Genomic DNA, 16395 nt, shown 5'->3' with positions numbered 1-16395 from the left:
AGGGCGCCAGATCTCGTTACGGATGGTTGTGAGCCACCATGTGGTTGCTGGGATTTGAACTCTGGACCTTCGGAAGAGCAGTCGGGTGCTCTTACCCATTGAGCCATCTCACCAGCCCGAAAGTCTTCATTCTTATCTATGCCTATTATTCTTAGGTTTGGTCTTCTCATTGTGTCCTAAATTTCCTGGATGTTTTGAGTTAGGATCTTTTTGGATTTTGCATTTCCTTTGATTGTTGTGTCCATGTTTTCTATGGAATCTTCTGCACCTGAGATTCTCTTTTCCATTTCATGTATTCTGTTGCTGATGCTCGAATCTATGATTCCTGATTTCTTTCCTAGGATTCCTATCTCCAGAGTTGTCTCCCTTTGTGATTTCTTTATTGTTTCTACTTCCATTTTTAGGTCCTGGATTGTTTTGTTCAGTTCTTTCACCTGTTTGGTAGTGTTTTCCTGTAACTCTTTAAGGTCTTCTAGCTGTTTACCTGTATTCTCCTATATTTCTTTAAGGGAGTTATTTATTTCCTTCTTAAAGTCCTCCATCATCATCAGGAGAAGTGACTTTAGATCTATATCTAAAGTCTGGTGTGATGGTGTATCCAGGACTTACTATGGTGGGAGAGTTTGGTTCTGATGACGCCAAGTAACCTTGGTTTCTGTTGTTTCTGTTCTGATTTTTGTCTTCTGCCATCTGATTATCTCAAGTGCTTGCTGCCCTCAATATATCTGATTGGAGCCTGTCCTTCCTATAATCCTGATTGATTCAGGACTCCTCAGAGTCCAGCTTTCTCTGAGAACCTGTGATTCTGGGATCCTGTGAACCTGAGATTCTGTTTGTTTCAGAGTTCTTGGCAGCCAACCTTCTTCTGAGACCCTGAGATCCCGGTGTGACCAAGCTCCTGGGATCCTGAAATCCTAAGATCCTGGGTGTGTTACAGTGCCTGGAAGTGGTATCTCCTCTGGGGACTGTGAGGCTGTCTGGTGTGTTCAAAACCAAGGTATACCAGCACCCATCAGAAGGAACCGGAGTCCTGTTGGTCAGACAGGATTCCTGTGTCCTTGATTCTGCTGTCACAGGCGATTGGTTTAGAACAGATGTCGTGTTCCATTCCCCAGTGATCCTAATATCCTGGGTGTGCTAGGGTGCCTGCGGTGTGGAGCTTTAGGTCCGGCATGGTGATTCCACCAGAGGTTCTTTTATCCTTGAGAAGAGTTTTTGCTATCCTAGGTTTTTTGTTATTCCAGATGAATTTGCAGATTGCACTTTCTAATTCGTTGAAGAATTGATTTGGAATTTTGATGGGGATTGCATTGAATCTGTAGATTGCTTTTGGCAAGATAGCCATTTTTACAATGTTGATCCTTTGTGTAGAGAAAGGCCATTGACTTGTTTGAGTTAATTATATCCAGCTACTTCATTGAAGCTGTTTATCAGGCTTAGGAGTTCTCTGGTGGAATTTTTAGGGTCACTTATATATACTATCATATCATCTGCAAANAGTGATATTTTGACTTCTTCCTTGCTGGCAGTGTGAGAGTCATCTTTATTTGAGTGTGGCTTTGGACAGATTTCCCATGATTCAGTGAATAGTCCTATTGACTTGCACATATGAGTAGCACGATTGATCTGTTTTTTAGAGTAGGACATGAGGAATTGAGGGTGATGTGGTAGGGAAACTGATAGAAGGAAGAAGTCAGCACTGTTCAATGTACATTATATACTTGTGTGAAATTTTTCCCAAATATAAAAAAAGAATCATTTTGTTCTAAGCCATGCCTGTCTGAGCATTCAGATGGATATTTCTTAGTTATCAATTGTGCCATGGTTCTTCCTGCTGATCCATCACTCCACAATATCTTTCCTAGGCTTTCAGATTCTTGCTCATCTTCTAAGATAGTTTGTAGTTTAAAAGTGTGTGAAGCACAGAATATAATAGTATGTATATTGGAACTAGAAGTTTTCAATATTTATAATAATTTCAATGATGTAATAATTTCTCTGCAACAATGTACTTCAAGCTTCTCCAAGTATCACTGCAGCCATAGAAACTTCTAGAAAGACCAGAGTCCCCAAAGATCAGGCTTAGACATTTCAGTAATAAGTACATATAGTTTCCTTTTATAATTTCACAGGTATGAGATAAAATTACCACCAATTTCAGTTCCCGTTCTGATTTCTTGAATGTAAATACAAGTTTATAGAATGTGTTTCATGATTTAATATTTTTCAAATTCAGGAATATTTAGTGAATTAAAGAATATACATTAACAGTAATATTCCTTTTCCCTTGGACTTTATTGCCAGTTATTAATTATACACAGTAGTATATTTCATCATGATATTTGATACATGCATATAAGAAATATTGATCATATCTAATCCTGGAAGACAAATAGTTCTTCTATGGAAGAAAAAGTAATAAACCAAGGTTCTAAGTTCTTGTTAAATAAAGTATTGCCAGGAAAAAATAACAGTCAAAGATGACACATACAGGGAAATATGTCATTATTCACTACAACAAAGCCAAACACCCTGAATATAAAATGGCATAATTAAACTGATCAACCCTTAGAAATTCAACAGACCCTATTCAGAACACGCAATAAACATGTGGATGATGTTCCCATAAAGGTGTATCAAGGTAGATACTTCCTAAGATGCATATAGGCTTTTATCTTAACAGTTTTGGGGCTGAACATTTTGTATTAGATAACCAATTAATGTGCTCTCCCCTGGGTAAGACAATTCCTTCAACTCAGCATTCCTCAGTTGCCTCTGATTCTTTGTATAAGGCTGAGGTCCTGTGGGCTTTCCCCTGTCCATGTTACCATATCTATTGTTGTCCCTGTCCTGAAAACATACTTAGAAGGAACATTATTTGGATGAAGTAGACTGTTTTCATGTATATAAGAATATATATTTATATTTATACATATATTTTACATATATATGTTTTGCATAAAATATATATGCATGTAAAAACAATAAAATAGACACCAGGGAAAAAGTATACAGGAGGATTGTGGGAAAGAAAAAAGGAAAAATGATGTAGCTATATTTTAACCTCAAAATTAAAGAAATAAAAATATTCCAGTGGTATACACTACACAGGAACTAAATACCAATAAAGGTTAACTGAAAAGAAAATAGTGATCTAGAACATTAAGACTAGAAACCCACTCAACTGAAGCTATATATAAACACAAGAAAGAGAAATAAAAATGATATAAAAAGAAAGCTAACTTTTGCAAGTAGAGATAAAATGAAATGACCATGGAATATGCAACAGTTGTTTTACCAGACCAGCAATTATGGCTTCATGTGCATGGCACAGTACAATGGAAAAGGTACTGTAAGAGGCTTGGGGAAGGAGCTGATTCAATCACTAATAGTTCTGCTCCAGTAAGCATGAGTATCTGAGTTCACATCCTCAGCACCCACGTGAGACCTGGGTGTGCTTAGATATACACCTGCTACTTCAGTACTTGGATGGATGGAGTCAGAAGGAGCATGGAGGTTTCCTGTTGGGCAGAAATTTTCCAGGTTCAGAGAAAGACCCTGTGTCAAGACAATGAAATGCAGAATGAGAGAGCAGAATATCCAACATTTAATTCTAGCATCCTCATGAATATGCTCATGGGCACATATATGACATATAATACCACAAATACACATAATAATAATAATAATAATGATAACAATAAATTTAAAACTAAATAATAATACAAAATACATACTCAATAATAACACAAATTATATATTGAAGCTCAAAATATGATTGATAAAGGTCAAACAAGTGCATTCAAAATCACAATTAATGCAAATAAATCCCTTGGCTACTTATAGACATGGGAATTACAAAACTTGTGAGATGTGCACCTGGATATCACAGTAGGGCTGGCCCTGAATATGGACACTGTGAGTGAGCCATCCTTATGGCAGACATGAGTGCGGTCAGGATAGCCAGATCTGGTTCTGCCTCTTGCGTGCCTGCTGTGTAATGCCTTCTTCAAGCCTTCACATACCACATACATACATGTATTTCTACAATCTCGGGAATAAACACGTGTATAGAAACACACACACAAAACATTAAGTAATCAATCAATCAATCTTATAAAATTATGGTCATAGCAGTGGTGGCACACACCAGCACTCAGGAGGCAGTGGCAGGTATATCACTTGGAGTTCTAGGCCAACATGTTCTACAGAGTAAGTTTCAGGACAGCCATCACTATACAGAGACACAGAAACACTGTATCTAAAAAACAAATAAACAAACAAATAACCCAACAACATACAACAATAACAACAGCAAAACAACAATGAAAACCAATGCATGGTCTTTAAGGCTATATACTCTTGGATTTGCTGATAATCTTTTTTAATGAAATATACATGAATGGCATAACACACATGAGTATGGTAGAAGTGAATATTTCAATTCATTTTCCAGAAGGGATTCAAGTTGTTAGGAGATGACATTAAAGACAAATTTAGCCTTGCCTAAATTTAAGCTATGGTTTCATTCTGAATAAGTCTATAATTTCTGGAATCACCTCCATCTTGCCACTTTTTGTTCTCTTTTCTTTAGCGTACATTTGGGTCTTTAAACCCAATATTTATGACTCTGTGATGTTTACATCATTTTATCAGGTACCTACCAAGGACACCTCTCTGGTCTTAGGCACAGCTTCATTTTTGTGCATTTTGGATAGAGTTATTCAACTCAGATGGTGATAAATGTATTCACTTTGTCTCAGACTTGATACCGGAGATGCAAAGAAACAGAATCTGTTTAGCCTTTGTTGAAAATTTTCTCATTTTGTTCAGGAAAGGCAATATTATTTACCACAGCATGATTGTGACAAATCCAGGAAAAATATAATTTATTGTGACACCTTTTTCAAGTTCTGTAGAAGATGGGAACATCTACTTCAGTGGGGACTTTGGGTCATCACTTCACAATACCAAGTCATTACTGATAGGAAGAACTTCATTACTGACTCATTCCAGGGGATTCTCAACATTATGGTGCAATTTCTGCTTTTAAAATTTTTGTAAAGAGAGTCATCCTTACAAAGTACCAAGAAGACATTTTTTCTTGCAAGATTTATTTTCATTGCTCAGTATCTAAGACTTCATGTAAATCACTAAAAATTATCCATAATCAGGTTCTTTTACATGGTTGCTCTGGTACTTTTTTTTCACAAGAGCCATGAATGGTGGCCGTTATCATGTATACAATCCTGTATATTCTATGGCCTACATCCTCCACAAGATATTTATTCAAGAAGACATACAATCAAGCAATTAAAATTGTAGACAACCCATAAAAGTCCTCCTGGAGGTTAATACGCTTTTATATGAATGGTTTATTGTGTCACCAAGATAATTTAACTAATATACTGTTTGTTTCATTTTAAGAAAATGTGAACTTTAATAATTTAGATTTTTTTCTTTTATCAATTATCATGCCCATTAAAACTTATACATCTCTTTTAGATGTATACCATAATGAAGAATATCTAACTGACAAGCTACAGTAAAGCAAATGAGTTAATTTGATGAGTGGAACCTCACACTATGTTTACCAAACTTAATAAATATCAAAATCTGTGGAGAGCCTCTACTTCTCTATAAATTAAAAGACAACTGGAAGAGCTATTTACAAGTCTCTTTAAACATTCCAATATTTTCTTCATAAGTTTACCATAGCTAAGAATTATCACATTATTCATCAACACACAATTTTAAATATATATACATATACATATATATACATATATATACATGTATATTATATGAATTTATTTTCTTATCAATTAACTGGATGGGGTTATAAAATTGCATTTAATATGATACAAAACTTTCATAAATTTCAGATATTTTAGTAATTATTAATATATGAATAATGTATCTGTATTGTATTTATACTTTTTGTGTCTCTCTAAATATGCATATACACTTATATGTGTATACACACACATATACACACACACATATATATATAGAAAGACAGAGAGAGAGAAAGAGAGAGAGAGACACACACACAGACACACAGACAGACAGACAGACAGACACACACACAGAGGGATGGACAGACTAATTTCTTTGGGCAGTGAAAGTTGTTCTGGAGTCAGGGAGATCTCTTGAAGAAAGAAGATATTTATGCTGTTTTGATTGCAACCTCTGAACAGAAAATGAAATTTCCAATGGTACAGGCAAGGACATACATTACTGACAATATATCCACCTCTGTTTATAATCTTTGCAATGAAGTAAAATGGTTGTACAAGAGAATTTCACAGACTATATTCTTAACACTTTATGTTCCACATTAACAGTCAAAACCAACAATTTAATTGCTTGAGATAGACAACTTTTGGTGCTTTCCATAGTAGCAAACAGTTTTTTTTGTTCATTTAATATAATTTTTTGTAACCACAAGAAAGTCTAAGTTTCAGTTCTGTCATAGAATTTAGCATATTTTATCTAGACAAATGTATCTCTGTCTAATATTTGTTGAGCTGTAAGAACGTTATGTTAAAACCAATATTCTAGTATATGGTCACATTCACAGAGTCTAGTGCTGTTCCCGAAATAGATAAAATATTAATAGACAGTATATTTGTGTTAAGAAATTCAGAAGTAGAAGAGATCCCTCAGTGACTAAGAGCACTGGTTGTACACCTAGAACACCTAGGTTTAGTTCTTAGCCCACATTGTTGAATCTGAATATTAGTAACTCTAGTCTCTGCGGATATGACAACATATTTTGGCCTGTGTGGACAGTAGACACATGTGATTCATAGGTAAACATTCATAAAACATATTCAAACACACAAGAAGTTAGATATTCATTGGTATCATATTTAACAATATGTATCATAAAATGTTCTCAACAGGAAAATTGTGTTTTCTGTTCTATATAATTCATAGATGAGTAAGGAAGAAAGTCCGTGGAGAAACACACTAGAGCTCAAAAATTGTGTTTACAAAGTCCTGGAGGATAAAGTAAGTAATGTAATTTTACATATATTTTGGGAAGGAAGCATGGACATTTAAATGCAATTGTACCAGAACATCAGATGAGCAAAGAATAAAGCAAATGGATTTTAGTACTGTTAGAAATTGTTGTCTTTGTGAAGGTATCACACCAAACCAAAAATAATCAAGCTAGGTGTAAACGGACACTTAAGACTCAGCAAAAGAAAAATCCACAAAGATGAAGTGTCAAATCTGAATATTGTGTGCCAAATACAAGAACAACATTTATAAAAGAAACTTTACTACAGTTCAAAACACATTAAAATGCACAAAATAATAATGGATGACTACAACACCCCACTTTCACCAATGGACAAATCATTAAAACAGTAACTAAAGAGAGACACAGTGAAACTAACAAAAATTTATGAACTAAAGACATTTAACTGACATCTACAGAACATTTTTACTCCAAAGCAATAGAATATATCTTCTTCCAGCACCTCATAGAACTTTCTCCAAAACTGACCTATAACTGGACACAAAATAAGCTTAAACAGATAAAAGACGACTGAAATTATCCCTTGCATTCTATCAGATCACAACAGACTATGTCTTGACTTCAATAAAACAAACAATCCAAAACAAACAAACAAACAAACAAACAAACAAACAAAAAACAGAAAGTCTACCTACCCATGGAAACAATAATTTCTACTCAATAATAACTTGGTCAGGAAAGAAATGGAGAAATGGTGGAATTTCTAGAGTTCAATGAAAATGAAGGCACAAAATATCCAAATTTATGGAACACAATGAAAATAGTGCTAGGAGAAAAATTCACAGCACTAAGTACCTTCATATGGAAATTGGAAACACTCTATACTAGCAACTTAAGAGCACACCCAAAAGTTCTAGAACAAAAAAGAAACAAGCATACAAAACAGGAGTAGGAAATGGCAGGAAATAGTCATATTCATGGCTGCAATCAACCAATTTGAAAAAAGAAAAGAGAGCAATAAAAAGAATCACCAATTGCAAACTTTATATGCCCCAGTACAGGGGATGCCAGGGCCAAGAAGCAGGAGTGGGTGGGTAGGGGAGCAGGGCAGGGGGAGGGTATAGGGAACTTTTGGGATAGCATTTGAAATGTATATAAAAAAATCTAATAAAAAATAAATTAAAAAAATTACCAAAACTAAGAGTGGGTTCTTTGACAAAAGCAAGCCTTTACCCAATTAACTACAAGGCACAGAGAAAGTACCAAAAATTAACAAAATCAAATGGCTGATATAACAACAGAAACTGAGGACATTCAAAAAATCATCTGATGTTACTAGAAAAACACTTGACATAACTGGGATATCTAGACAAAATGGTTGGGTTTATAGACAGATATCACTTACCAAAGATAAATGAAAATCAGGTAAACTATCTCAACAGTTCTATTTCTCTAAAGAAGTAGAAACAGTCACTAAAACCCTCCCTTCCAGAAAAAGCCCAAGGCTAGATGGTTTTTGTGAGGAATTATACCAGACTTTCAAAGAAAAGCTAATACCAATAGTCCTCAAAATATCCCATAAACTACAAACAGAAGGAATACTACCTAATTCATTCTAAGAAGCTACAGTTACTCTGATATCTACACCACAGAAAGACCCAACAAAAAAGATCACTTCAGACAAATTTCTCTTATGAACATTGATTTTAAAATACTTAATAAAATTCTAGCAAACAAAAATTGAAGAACACATCAAAAACATTCACCATTGTCAAGTAGGCATTAGTCTAAGGATGCAAGGATGGTTCAATATGCAAAAATCCATCTATGTGATACACTATATAAACAAACTCAAAGAAAAAATAAAAGCCCCTAATCATCTCATTAGATGCTGAAAATGCATTTGACAAAATCCAACACCCATTCATGTTAAAAGACATCAGGAACTTATAGCACATATCTAAACATAATAAGAGCAACAAACTAAAAACCAACAGCCAACATAAAATTAAATGAAAAGAAACTTGAAGCAATTCCACTAAAATAAGGAACAAGACCTACTCTCTCCTTATATATTTAATACAGTACTTGAATTTCTAGCTAGAGCAAGAAGGCAACTAAGTAAGATCAAGTGTACAAATTTGAAAGGAAGAAGTCACAGTATCAGTAGTCACAGATTATATGATAGTATCTACCAGAGAACTCCTACAGCTGATACACAACTTCAGAAAAGTGACTGGATATAAACTCAAACAAATCAGTAGGCTTCCTTTATACAAATGATAAATGGCCTCATCAAGAAATTAAAGAAATAACACCCTTCCCAATAGCCACAAATAATTTAAAATATTTTGGTGTAACTCCAATCAAGCAAGTGAAAATGTTATATGAGAAGAGCTTCAAGTCTCTGAAGAAAGATAAAAGAAGACCTCAGGAAATGGGAAGATATCAAGCTCATAAATCACTAGGATTAACAGTTAAAAAATGTCCATCTTAACAAAAACAACCTACAGATTTAGTGCAATTCTCATAAAAATGACAAAACTATATTCTACATACATGGTAAGAGCAACTCTCAGTTCCATGTGGGAAAACAAACAAAACAAAACAAAAAACAAACAAAACAGAAAAAAAAAACAATTCTGAACAATAAAAGGACTTCTGGGGAAATCACCATCCCTGACCCAGAGAGCAATTGTGAAAAAAATCATGGTACTGGTATAGAGACAGACAGATTGATCAATGGAATGGAATCCAATACATATAAATAAACCCACATGCCTACAGATATTTGATCTTTGACATTGAAGCCAAAACCACAGGTGGAAAAAATAAAAGCAAGTTGTTGAATAAATGGTGTGGGTATAACTGTTTGCATGTAGAATAATGCAAATAGAGCCATATTTATCACTCTGCCCAAAGCTCAAGTCCAAGAGGATCAAGGACCTCAACATAAAGCAAGATATACTGAATCTAGTAGATGAGAAGTTAGGAAATAGCCTTGAACACACAGACATGGGAGAAAATTCCTGAACAGAGACTGAGTACCAATGACTTAGTCTCTAAAGTCAACAATTGATAAATGGGGCCTCTTGAAACTTAAAAGCTTCTGCAGAGCAAAGAAAACTGTCAGCAGGAAGAATGGCAGATGATAGATTGGGAAAAGATCTTCACTAATGGTACAACTTACTGAAGGCTAATATTCAAAAATATAAAGAACTCAGAAAGTCAGACTCCAAATAAACAAGTAACACAATTAAAAATGTGACATAGAGCTAAACAGAGAATTTCATCAGAGGAATCTTCAATGTCCAAGAAAAAACACTTAAAGAAATATTTAACATCTTTAGTCATAAGAGAAATGCAATGCATAATGACTCTGAGATTCCATCTTACACCCTTGAGATTGGCTAAGATCACTAACTCAACTGAGAGCACATGCTGTTGAAGATATGGAGAAAGGGGGATACTTCTCCATATTTGGTGCAATTGCAAACTTATACAACCACTCTGGAAATCAGTCTGTCAGTTCCTCAGAAATCTGCAAATAGTTCTACTTGGAGATCCAGCAATACTGCCCTTTGACATATACACAAAACATGCTGCACCATAGCTAAAAGACACATGCTCATCTATGTTCGCAGCAGCTGTATTTGTAACAGCCAGAAATTGGAAGTAACCCAGATGTCCCTCAAATAAAGAGTGGATACAGAAAATGTTGTTCATTTATAGAATAGAATAGAATAGAATAGAATAGAATAGAATAGAATAGAATGGAATAGAATGGAATAGAATAGAATACTATTCAGCTATTAAAAACAAGGGCATCACAAGTTTTGCAGGTAAATGGATGGAACTAGAAAAATATAATTCTGAGTGTGGTAACTCAGTCTAAATAAGAAATGCATAGTTGAACTCACTGATAAGGCTTCAATCTCATTTAGAAGGGACAACAAAAATATCATGGGAGGCTGAGGTAGGGAGGGATTTGTGTGGAAGTATGGAGGAGGAGGAGAAAAAGGGAACAGGATTAGCTATTGGGGGACAGGAGAGAAGCCCAGAGGGCCAGGAGAATGTATGGAAATATGCAGTTTCTAGGTGGGAGAGATGGGGGACAGTCTAGAAAGTTACAGAGATCTGGGATGTGAGAGACTTCCAGGACTCAATAGGGATGACCTTGGGCAAAAATGCTCAACAGTAGGGAGATAGAACTCAAAGAGTCCACCATCAGTAGATAGACAGGGCCCCAAGTGGAAGTTGAAGATACCAACCAACAGTCAATGGTTCTGTCTGAAGTCTCAACTTACATTGCTCCTTGGCATATACCCAAAATATGTTCCACCATACAACAAGGACATGAGTTCCACTATGTTCATAGCAGCCTTATTCATAATACACAGAAACTGGAAGCCACCCAGAAGTCCCTCAACCAAAGAATGGCTACAGAAAATGTGGTTCATTTACACAATGGAATACTATTTAGCCTCTAAAAACAAGAGCATCATGAATTTTGTAGGCAAATGAGTAAAACTAGAAAATATCATTCTGAGTGAGGTAACCCAGACCCAAAAGGACATGCATGGTATGTATACATAGATAAGTGGATATTAGCCAAAAAGTACATAATACTTTTAGAACACCCCACAGACCTCATGGAGTTTAACAATAAGGAAGGCCCAAATAAAGATGCTTCAATCCCACTTAGAAGGAGGAGCAAATAATCATGGGAGGCAGTGGAAGGAAGGGACCTGGGTGCAAAAGGAAGGAGAGGGGCAGTAGAGGCAGGATCAGGTATTGGGATAAACAGAGTAGAAGCCAGGAGGACCAGGAGAATAAAGGGAGACATGTGGCAGTCAGGGTTGGGGAATGGGAGGAACCTCTAGAAAGTTCCAAAGACCTGGGATGTGAGAGTCTTGCAGGACTCAATGGGGGTAACCTTAAGAAAATGCCCAACCTTGGGGAGATGGAACCTGAAGAGAGCTCCTCTAGTATATAGACAGGGCCCACATCGGAGGGATGGGGTCAACAACCCACCTGGAATTTTTTTGACCCAGGATTGTTTCCGTCTAAAAAAAATTTCAAGGACAAAAATGCAGCAGAGATGGAAGGAAAGGCTATCTAATGACCTGACGAACTTAGGATTCATCACTTGGGTAGGCACAAAACCCTGACACTATTGCTGATTCTATGCTGTACTTTCAGACAAGAGGCTTGCATGGCTGTCCTCTGAGAAGCTCTACCCAGATGCATATACTCAGATGACATAATGCTGTGCATATAAGACCCTAACAAACCCATGAGAAAACTACCACCAGTAATAAACATATTTAGAAAATAATAGTACACCAACTTATAAAAAAATCAAGAGTCTATAGGAAAACTCCTGCAGCTTCAGGGACTGAGATGGTCACATGAGAGTATAATAGATAGGAAAGGCTGCAAAAATAGTAGGGCTGTGTCCTGATGGGAGTGAAGAGCATATCAGAGGATGGTCCATACCTTGTTAAGGAAAACAAAGACAAGTTATGTGTCTTTTCTCAAAGGAAATAGTTTGTAAAGTGCCAAGGTAAAAGGAAGCAAATATCTGAGTTCTCAACTCCACTGCAAAACTCAGTGGTGTCATTGATATTACTAGAGGCTGAGGTATCTCACATCCTGTGGTGTCTTACATAATTTTTCCATTGGTTATGTTAAATGAGTATGTCTTGAGTATTCTGAAGGAACTATATACCCAATCTTGACAATGAACACACAAAAAATGATAGATAGAAAGAGATTGGGAGATTAGAGAAATAGGGAGAGAAAGAGATATTCACTAGAGATATAAGTGGGATAGAGAGTGAAGTCTGTATCAAGAATGCAGTAAGAAGGGAGGAAGGAGAGAAAAAAATTAAGGAATGAAGAAAACTATTCTGCCAAATCTAGAAACCATGGCTGTGCACCATAGGCCAGATTTTTAATTTCTTTCTTTTTTTTTTTTTTTTTGGTTTTTCGAGACAGGGTTTTTCTGTATAGCTCTGGCTGTCCTGGACCTCACTTTGTAGACCAGGCTGGCCTCGAACTCAGAAATCCACCTGCCTCTGCCTCCCGAGTGCTGGAATTAAAGGCGTGCGCCACCACGCCCGGCTTTTTAATTTCTTCTATCAAGGATCAAAGAGGAAATTTATGTTTACACGTGGAAATGGATCAGGTCATATAAAGCCTTCCTGGAGAGAAGTTCAGCTTACCATTTTTGTGTGAGTAGTAGAATGAGACACTTCAGTGCTTTCACTTTCAACTTCTTTCCGCAGTCTATGAAACCACTTCTTATATTCCATCCGCACCTGGCAAAGAACAATTAGAAATATGGTCACACTTGAACTTGGTTCGAGAAAAGGAAATGTACCTAACATGAGATCCAATAGATATAAATGTAAACTGCTACTCTCTGTCAATCTCATTGCAATTCTGTATATAAATGTAAGTGAACTTGTTAATTTTATTTAAATTTAATTTCCTCAATTATAAAATATATCTACAATAAATACCATATAGGATGGATGATATTGTTGGTGGTGATAGTGGTACAGATGATGATAATGAAAATGTTGATAATTATTGCAATTGTATGATTGTGATATTGCTGAATGTGATAGTAGTGATGGTGATGAAGATAATAAAGGAAGTCCAGTCATGATGGTCATAATGATAATCATGGAAATAGTGATAATAATGAAAATAATGCTAAAAGTCATGGTATGGCTGGCAATTATGAATATAATTATTAAGCTATACGACTGGCAAAGTATGACAAGAGGTGCATCGTGATTGTGGTGACCACAGTGGCAATGTTGATGGTGGTGATGATGGTGAGAATGATGATAATAGTGAATACAAAGATGATTATGATAATTATTTTGATGGTGATAATACTATGATAATGGATGTGATATTGATGATCATGAACAGGATGAAGACTGAGTGATGATGATGGTGGTGGTGGTGGTAATGGTGGTAATGAAGATGAAAAGGCAGATGATGAGAGTGTGCTCTGGGACTAACAAATCTGGGAGAAATCCAGGTAGGTTGCCTGCCTGCCAACTTCCCCCCTCTCAGCATCTGCCATCCGTATACCCAGTCTTCCACCCTCCTACTTGCCATAACTCAGTTCCCAACTGTGTTGAGACTTCTTGTACTTCCAGAGACCAGCCTGGGGCAGAGATACCCCACTCTTTTAGAGAAATCAAAGACTGCAAGAAATCCATGTGGGCTGCCCTCCTTACAAACGTGAACTTTTTCACTATCTCAGAGACTGCCAACCCTATCCCAAGTCCCTTGCATTCCTAAGTACTGTGCCCCACGCTCCAACAGGTTCATTGACCCCTTACTCTACCAGAGAGCAAGAAGACTTCTAAGAGTTTAGAAAGAGTCCCTGTGATTAACCACTTGCATTGCCAACTCCTGGTCTCACTCTACTCAGCACACCATCCTCCCAATCACCATATCTTTGATCCCAACTGGGATGGAGACCTCCTGTGTCAGAGACTCTCTCCTGTATTAGAAACCCCACACACTGTAAGGTGCTCAGCCTTTGATGGATGCAAAGACACCATGTTCTATCAGAGATCAGAGATCAACTAGACTGTGAGAAGTACAAGTAGGTTGCCAGCCCATCAAATTCCACATTATTTGTTAATCTGCACACAAAAAACACAGAGGCTGGCCTTTTTAGTCACTATATTCCAATGCCAAACCAGGGTGAAGAATTTTTGCTCTATATGAGACCAGCCTGATGTGAAGACCTCTAGCTCAACTAGATCTCAGCTACTGGGAGAAGCTCAGGTAGGCTGTCCACCACAAAAGCATTTCCACTCTTACTATGCCCTGCACCCTCCTACTTGTGCCCCAGCTTCCAACATGGGCAGAGACTAACCACGCTACCAGGGAACAAAGTGACTGGGAGAAATCCAGGTAGATTGCCAGGCCATTAAAACACTACACTCTCTCAGTGGTTCCCCAACTTCCTCTAGTTTGCTACCATCTTCTTGGTGGATATCTCAGTCTCCAAATGGAACAGAGATTCCTAGCTCTAAAATAGACCTACCAATCTAGAACAATCAGAGCCCTCAATTGGGCAAGAGACTTCCCATTTTACCAGAGACCATAAAGACTGTGAAGAGATTAGGTAAGTCTGACCATTTGCCAACTTCTCGCTAACTCAGCATTTTTCTATCTTATCACCAGTCTTGCTTCTGTCCATGAGTCTTTCCTCAGGTTCCAACTAGGGCAGAGACTGTCTTCGATACCAGGGATGACACTTCATGTGAAAACCCAGACCACACAGAGCAAAAGATGAGAGAGGAAACAGAAACCAACCAACCAACCAACCAACCAAAACCAAAAAGACAGACAGAAAAAAATCATACAACCAGCAAAGGCAAATTTGGAAAGTGGTACTGAAACCTTTAATTATTCCAAATCCAGATCTAGATGCTAACATATGAACATAATAAAGAACTGTCAAAGCACAATAACAAAACTCAGATATTCTACCACAGCAAGCCCTGTATATTCCAATGCAACAAAAAAGAAGGAAAAGACCTTGAAAACAACTTTATGAAGATTATTGTGGCCCATAAGGAGGAATGAATAAATTCCATAAGGAAATTCAGGAAAACACAAATAATTGAAAGACATCAATAAATCCATCCAATCATCAAACAAACAAACAAACAAACAACAAAAACAGTTGTAAGAAATGAATAAAAATACTGAAGACCTGGAAATCAAAATAGGAGCAATCAGTTAAACACAAACTGGAGGAAAATTGGAAATAATAATAAAACTAGGTACATGAACAGAAACTACAGACACAATGTTTCACCAACAGAATACAAGAGATGGAAAACAGGATCTCAGATGTTGAAGATAAAATGGAAGAAATAGACACAACAATCAAAGAAAATGTTAAATTTAACATGTTTACGAAATACAGCATCTAGGAAATTATGAAATACTGAAAAGACCAAACTTCAGAATCATATAAAAGGAACAAGATTCTCAGCTTGCAGACCCAGAAAATATTTTTGCAAAACCAAAGAACAATAATTTCCTAACCAAAAGAAGAAAACACCTATAATAGTATAAGAAGCTTACAGAACACCAAAAAGATGGTAACAGTAAAGGAAGTACACATGTAATAATAATAACATTTAAAACATTAAATATTCAGAAAAAATGAACAGTATAAAGCTGCAAGGAAAAAGCAGCAAGTAACATATAAAGGCAGACCTGTTAGAATAAGACATTACTTCTTCTTTTTTTTTTTTTCTTTTTTTTTTTTTTATATTTTTATTACATATTTTCCTCAATTACATTTCCAATACTATCCCAAAAGTACCCCATAGCGCCCCCCACTTCCCTAC

General features: G+C 36.3%; 1 protein-coding gene across 1 annotated transcript in view; it reads right to left on the bottom strand.

Moving 5' to 3' along the window:
* Positions 1–2092: 2092 nt before the first annotated feature.
* The window catches only part of LOC110283901 (adhesion G protein-coupled receptor E4), a 319788-nt gene continuing 305485 nt past the window's right edge, over positions 2093–16395 (bottom strand). The window contains exons 16-17 of the mRNA XM_021149445.1: positions 13219–13314; positions 2093–3558 (exon numbers count right to left, since the gene is read on the bottom strand). Coding sequence (XP_021005104.1) covers positions 3379–3558; positions 13219–13314 — 276 coding nt within the window. The 3' untranslated portion in view covers positions 2093–3378. The remainder of the gene's footprint in view (positions 3559–13218; positions 13315–16395) is intronic.

The sequence above is a fragment of the Mus caroli genome, chromosome 17, assembly GCF_900094665.2.
Source record: "Mus caroli chromosome 17, CAROLI_EIJ_v1.1, whole genome shotgun sequence".
NCBI lineage: Eukaryota > Metazoa > Chordata > Mammalia > Rodentia > Muridae > Mus > Mus caroli.
This window is presented reverse-complemented; position numbering and strand designations above follow the sequence as displayed.